The 7,589-nt window shown below is 40.8% G+C and overlaps 1 protein-coding gene across 8 annotated transcripts in view; it reads right to left on the bottom strand.

Moving 5' to 3' along the window:
• Nucleotides 1-6,376: 6,376 nt before the first annotated feature.
• PTPN6 (protein tyrosine phosphatase non-receptor type 6) overlaps nt 6,377-7,589 on the bottom strand; it is a 37,953-nt gene continuing 36,740 nt past the window's right edge. For all 8 annotated transcript variants that reach the window (XM_039338774.1, XM_039338773.1, XM_039338769.1 and 5 more), the window contains one exon: nt 6,377-7,269. In XM_039338774.1, the coding sequence (XP_039194708.1) occupies nt 7,143-7,269 (127 nt within the window). In that variant the 3' untranslated portion in view covers nt 6,377-7,142. The remainder of the gene's footprint in view (nt 7,270-7,589) is intronic.

Genomic DNA, 7,589 nt, shown 5'->3' with positions numbered 1-7,589 from the left:
TACCACAAAACGGCTGGTATATTAAGCATGAAAAGTCAGAACAACCGTTCTACCAGGAGGCAACTTGAATTGCTTTCTGTTGTCCCCAGGAAGTTCTAGCTTACCTTGTGCCTCTCCCCACGACATATTTTCCATATCCATGTTTGCAAGGTTTTATGCAAGGCCCAGAGAACTTGTAAATAAAGAAGCTGGAGGATGTTTTGCCAGATCCCAAACCTGCCTGGATTCTCGGTGCACTGTCAACAAAATCTAGGTTGCAGGAGCTAGAAGGTGAATTAGAGAAATAATTTCATTTTGCTTACACCTGTTGGCACACAAATGGGAAATCCTTGGTGTGCCAGACAATGATAAACCACAGTTCAAAATTGTAAGATGTGCAGATGGGAACAGAAGTTTCTGGCTTTTTAGCATCATTGTAGTTAAGATTGGAAGTTGTTGGAAGTCAGGCAATGTAATAAATACACTGTATTCCCAGTAGTTTCCTTGTCTGATCTTACAAATGGTGTTAACCATTCCTGTTTAAAGCCTGACTTTTGCCAAGATAGGTAACAGCTCCTCCCAGAGTGGCTGGCCTGAAGAAAGCTGGGTAGAATTGGATCTTGCTCAGATTTGAGTAGAAGACTTCAGAAAACTACAAGACTTGTAGGGTAGAGTGGGGAGTCATTATCTCCTAGAAGCCAGTGTGAGTCCATTTTCCTGTTGCTGCCAAGAGAACTACATTAGTGATAGCTCTATGCCACACTGGTGAGGGCACATTTGGAATACCGTGTCCAGTTCAGTCACCCCAATACAAAAAGAGATGGTGAGGCCCTAGAAAGTGCAGAGAAGAGCAATAAGATGATAAGCGGTCTGGCTGAATCCTATGAAGAACTGGTAAAGGAACAAGCTTTACAAAGAAGACTGAGGAGAGATGTGATAGCAGTCTTCCAGTACTTGAAAGGTTACCACAGGAAAGGGTGTTGATTTATTCTCCATAACACCAGTGGATAGGGCAAGCAATGGAAGCTTGTCAGAGGGAAATCCAATCTGGAAATGAGGAGGATTATCCTGACAGAACTATTAAGCAGTGGAACAGTTTGCTTCCTGGAGTTATGGATGCTCCTTCACTGGAGATTTTCAAGAAATTTGTCCAGAATAGTACGAGGATTCCTGCCTTGGGCAGAGATTGGACTAGAACAGTGGTTCTCAACGTTTGTATGATGGCGACCCCCGTCACACAAACGTGCCGCGCATGTGCGGCGCGGCCCCCATGCGTGGCGCCGATGTGCGGCGTGGCCCCCATGCACGGTGCCGATGCGCAGCACGCCCCCCATGCGTGGCACGCCCCCCCATGTGCAGCGTGCATGCGCGGCGGCGCCCCCATGCGCGGCACGCATGTGCGGCACCGCCCCCTGAGGGGGGAAAATGGTGGATCGCCTTGTTTGGCAACCCCCGTAAAATGGTCGATCGACCCCAAGTGGGGTCGCGACCCATAGGTTGAGAACCGCTGGACTAGAAGACCTCCAAGGTCCCTTCCAATCCTTTTATTCCAGTCCAAGTAGTCACTGAGAGCTGAGCTTATCTTTTTTAAACAGAAAAAAAAGGAAAACACCTTCAGGATAAAATAGATCTTAGACTATGTACCAAAAAAGTCAGTAAAGCAGTGGCAATTTAAAAAAATTACCCGTTCAAACCAGATAATATCAATCATACATTTTCACTGCAGGGGAAATTGGAATGATTACAGTAGATAAAAAGTGAAAACTTTCTTCCATTGGGCAGCGCTTAACCAACTCAATCTACAGTACTAGTGGCTGTACATGAACACACATGAAAATGCCTTGAAACTCAAGCAGTCGTTTCAAATAATGTAATCTGATGATACAGCACAAGAGGGCAGTATGGTGATAGAAAAACCTCTCCCAAGGAATATGGAGTTATGGTATTTTGGGGGGGAGGGGGAAATTCTGTGATTTAGAAACTAACACAAAAGTGGATAGGAAATCAGTGGGAAATCCACCAAATCAATGGATCTGCAGAGAAAATCAATGCTTTACATTTTTATTTTCAATATTTAATCTGCCCCAATTCTAACTGAATCTGGGTGGGTAACAATATATAGGTAGTCCTTGACTTACAACCATAATTGGGTTCAAAATTTCTGTTGCCAAGCAAGACAGTTGTTAAGTGAGTTTTGCCTCATTTTATGGCCTTTCTGGCTACAGTTGTGAATCACTAAAGTTGTTGAGTTAGTAACCAGGTTAAGTAACAACAATAATAATGTTGAAGGGGACCTTGGAGGTCATCTATTCCACCCCCCTGCTCAGGCAGGAAACCCTATATCATTTCAAACAAATGGCTGCCCAGTCTCTTCTTAAAAACTTCCAGTGTTGGAGCATTCACCGCTTCTGGAGGCAGGTTGTTCCATTGGTTAATTGTTCTGTCAGGAAATTTCTCCTTACTTCTAGGTTGCTTCTCTCCTTGATTAGTTTCCATCTGTTGCTTCTTGTTCTGCCTTCAGGCGCTTTGGAAAATAGCTTGACTCCCTCTTCTTTGTGGCAGCCCCTGAGATATTGGAACACTGCTATCATACCCAATTCCAGCAGCCGTCCCTTATATGTTTTAGCCTCCAGTCCCCTAATCATCTTTGTTGCTCTTTTCTGTAGTCTTTCTAGAGCAGTGGTTCTCAACCTTTCTAATGCCGCGACCCCATAATACAGTTCCCCATGTTGTGGTGACCCCCAACCACTTATACGTCACCGGGTGCCAGGGGCGTGGCCAAAGAAAAGGGCGGGAAAATGGCAGACAGCTTTGTTTGGCGACCCCCGTGAAATGGTCGTTCGACCCCAAATGGGGTCCCGACCCACAGGTTGAGAACCACTGTTCTAGAGTCTCAACATCTTTTTTACATCGCGGTGACCAAAACTGGATGCAATATTCCAAGTGTGGCATTGTAAAGTGGTATTAATACTTCACGTGATCTTGATTCTATCCCTCTGTTAATGCAGCCTAGCACTGTGTTGGCTTTTTTGGAAGCTTTAGCACACTGCTGGCTCATATTTAAGTGTTTGTCCATTAGGACTCCAAGATCCTTCTCACAGTTGCTACTATTGAGCGATGAATGAATCACTTCATTGACTTTGCTTGATATTTTATTTTTAATATTACATGTTACATGGTATGTCTCAGGGCTGCCTGAAATATAGCCTATATCCATATAACAATTCCACCTGGTGGTGAATGTACACTGATTTCAGTGTTCACTAACTTTATACATATCTGGGGAGGGGGAAGGGAGAACAATCTTAAAAATGCAAAAAGTGGCAGACTTTTAAATATAATGTTTATATTTAGCCAAAGATAGATTTGTTACTTGTCTGCGAACACATACGGATCCTCCCAACTCACATACTTATCCAAGAGCATCCCCCCCATAGAATCTGTTTCAAATTCTAATTAATATTTATTTATTTATTTATTTAGAAACTTTATATAGCCACCTACTTTGCTCACAGTGACTCTAGGCAGTTTACAAACAACAAAAACACAATATAGAATTTTTTTTAAAAAAAATTAAAAATAAAAAACAATAACCACCCACCCATCCACCCAGGGCTACAACACACAGTCAAATGACCCATTTGATGGGCTCCATCCAGTGGTGGGATTCAAAGAATTTAACAACCGGTTCTCTGCCCTAATGGCCATTTTAAGTATTAAAAAATGATATACCGAAATGTAGTTTATTATTTCACATATTTAATACTTAAATAAGAACAATAAAAGAGGTACACAAAACTAGATTATGCTATAAGTTTTAAAATATTAATGAAAAAATATTAATACCTGACAAAAAACAATAAAAATGTTATTTAAGATATTTCCATATTGCTTCTTGATTGGCATCCTCACTTGCAATTTTCTTTGCTTTTATCCGAGCATCATCAGATGTGTGATTTATTCTTAACCATCTTTTCTTTTATTTTATTTTTTTTTACAAAATTTTATTTATAATACAATTAAAAAACATTGGATGTAACGTGACATTCCAGTATATACATTCTTATCAAGGTGTTCCACATTTTACAATCGATTCTTCATCTATAATTATACATCTAAGTGTTTTATACAGTACTTATTCTAAAATTACATATATTTCTATCTTAACGCTAACCTTTAATCCCAACCGTCCACCTCGAATCCCTCCAGCGGTAAAATTTATCCCAGGTTTCGAAATAAACTGATCCACATTTGTCTTTCAATACCACTGTGAGCCTGTCCATTTCCGCACATGCTAATATTTTATATAGTGACTCTTCCCCTGTGGGGATTTCTTTGCTCTTCCATTTTTGCACAAACGCAAGCCTAGCTGCAGTCAAGATGTGTAACAGCAAATAGACTGTTCCATTATTGTATTGTATTCCCAACAAGAAGAGTTCAGGTTTTAACTCTAAGTCCAATATTAATATATCTTTCAGCCAACTTCGTGTCCTATTCCAATACTCACGGGCCTTTGGGCATTCCCACCACATATGGTAATATGATCCAATTATTATTTTACATTTCCAGCATAAAGGTGAGATATTTGAACCCATTTTAGCTAGCCTTGCGGGTGGGAAGTGCCATCTATAGAACATCTTGTAAAGATTTTCCTTGTACGAGGTAGCTAGAGTGAGTTTCCTATTTGTTTCCCACAGTTCTTGCCAAATCTGCAGGTCGATACTGAAACCAAAATCTCTACTCCAAATTAGCATAGTCTCCTTGACCTGTTCTTCGTACATTGCCTGGTCTAAGAGAAAGTGATATATTTTTTTAATCATTTTATCCTCGGGACCTAATAATATTTTATCTAGTTCTGTTGGTTCTATTTTTATACCCCACTCTTTTTTGTCTTTCCTATATCTTGCTTGTAGTTGGAGATATGCCTACCATTCTAATTCTATCCCTGCATCTTGAAGATTTTTCCTCGATTTTAATTCTCCTCTCTCATCTAATATGTTTTTATAGGTTATTACTTTTCCCAACTGAATGAACCTTGGTTGTATATACATTTCTAGTGTCGAGATCCAATTGGGAACTTGCCTATAATTCTGTCGCCAGATTTTGGTCCAAACATCTATTAACGCCTGTCTGATGTAATGCCTCCGGAAGTACTGGTAAACTTAATGTTTCTCGTCCCATAACATGGCATGCCATCCAGTCTGCGTGTCATGACCTTCCAATTTTAATAATCTCCAATTTTCCAATCGCATCCAGTCTCGCACCTATAGTAGAACTGTAGATTGATAGTATTTTTCCAGATCAGGGAGGCCAAGACCCCCCCCCCTTTCCTTAGCATCCTGTAATAATTTTAATTTAATCCTTGCTTTTTTTCCTTGTCAAATGAATATCCTTAACCATCTTTTCATTGTAGGAGTAGGATCCTATTCCTTTAGAGGTAGGCCGATTAGAGATTTCTCAATGCACCAATCGGAAAACTAGAGAGATGAAATTACGTATGAGAAGCACCACCTAGTTTTCAACTGAATGACATGATCAAAGGGACCGTGTCTCCATTTGGTTTCCATTGTTCCTCTCTTGGACTTTTGGGGAGGGTTTTTTTTTCTCCCCGCCTGGAAGGAAGTTGTATAATAAACCAGACGTGTTCTAGAAAACACAGATTTATCATACCTGGTTCACCGAACTCAACCAAAAATTAGGTATCAGTTCTGCCGAACCGGTGCAAACCGGCTGAATCCCACCACTGGCTCCATCCCATTTTGGTTTCCCCAAGTCTGCTGGCAAAACCAAGTCTTCAGGGCCTTACAAAAGACTGTCAAAATGGGGGGGCAGTTTAATTTCTGAAGGGATGATATTCCAAAGAGAGGGAGCCACCAGAAAGAAGGCCCTTCTTTTGTGTCTCAACAGATGTATCTCTTTAGGAGACAGGACCCACAACATTCCTTGCCTCCCTGCTCTAGTGGGTTGGGCGGATGTGACCAGCAAGAGATAGTCCCTCAGATAACCTGGTTTCAAGTCATGAAGGGCTTTAAGGGTGACAACCAGCACCTTGAATTGCATCCGAAAGCAAACTGGCAATCAATGCAGCTCCTGCAGGAGAGGTGACACATGTGCACACTGAGATCTGCACAAAACCATGTAAACTGCTACATTTTGAATAAACTGGAGATTCCAGATGCTTTTCAAGGGTAGCCCCATGCAGAGCAGGTTGCAATAGTCAAGAGAGGAGGTGACTAGGGCATGAGTGACTGTGAGTACGGATTGTTGGGCTAGGAAAGGACATAACTGGCACACAACCTGCAATCGCGCATAGACCCCCCTGGCCACGACTATATTAAAATCTATGCTATATTAAAATATATTAAATAGATATATTGAGTGAATGAGAGGAGGCACATACCAAATAATATCTGGTTTATTTACAGAGTAAAGCAACCCAATGTATTATTTACAGAGTGCAATTGCAAAAGGTTGGTGAATAAACAGATAGCTGTTGAGCTTGTGGCTCCCAGCTGTAAATGGAACATGGTCAGCTTTGATCTGATGAAGTTTCAAACAAAAAGTAGGAAGAAACTAGATTAGAAAGCTTAAGCTACGGAAGCAATGCTTATTGAAAAGCACTGTATTCAGCCTCTGGGTCCAATAAGTGGAATGGCCCAAAGCGAAAGTGCATGGTTTGCCAGCTCCAGCTCCATACTCAGCTTTGTACCACGTAGTAAGGGGTACATTCTAAAAAATGGGAAGGACTAGGCCCTTTTAGGAGAGGTCTGGGGAACATAAGCAGATGTTTTAGTACCTAGACTGAAGAAGGCACTTTGCGCAGACTCGAAAACAGCAGATCTACTGTAGCTAGTAGATACGCTGAAAGATGGGGAAGTTTAGGAGATAATGAAGGAGTCAAGGCAATAAACTGGTGGCTGAGAACCACAATCTGCACAATTGCAGTGGGAGCAAGATTCTACATGAAAATAAAATAAACATCTAAGATGCCTAAGATAATTTAAAATAATATAGGTAAGGGACCAAGGGACAATAGAGAATGCACTGATGAAAGGAGAAAGTGCCACCTGGGTTTTCCATGCAGTGACAAAAACAATTCTGTAAGCCTCTAGACAAAATTATTAGCAAGGACAAATGTTCACTGCGAATGGAGCCAATGATGGTTACTTTTTCTTCAAAGAGCCTTTAGGTTTCTTTTCTTTCCCAGATGGCCATGGTTTTTGACCCTTCTCTTCCTTTTTTCCTTTCACATTGTCTAAATTCTCATAGAGGGTTGGTTCTTCCCTTTGCCTGTATAAGGGAAAAAAGAACAAAATAAGATAAAGGTTCACAGATAATGTTGAATCAGCAATGGGCTTGTTATGTGCATGAGCCTCATGCAACTTCTCATATTCTTCTCTTTCTTGCTTTAAGGAAAAACATTGCTGCTTTCTGTTTATCAGATGACCCACAAGAAAGCACAATTAAATATTGGCTTCCAATCCAGTTTGTTGTGGTTGTTTGGCAACTCACACTTAATCAGTTTGCATAACAGACCAAACATGATTTGATTTACATGAAAAAATAAGGAAGTTATTCACTAAGGAGAGTGAGTTGAGATGGGGTGAAAA

Source organism: Crotalus tigris, unplaced genomic scaffold (assembly GCF_016545835.1).
Source record: "Crotalus tigris isolate CLP2741 ecotype Arizona unplaced genomic scaffold, ASM1654583v1 scf7180000017716.2861928, whole genome shotgun sequence".
Taxonomy (NCBI): domain Eukaryota; kingdom Metazoa; phylum Chordata; class Lepidosauria; order Squamata; family Viperidae; genus Crotalus; species Crotalus tigris.
The sequence above is the reverse complement of the archived record's forward strand: the minus strand, read 5'-3'. Positions and strand labels throughout refer to the sequence as shown.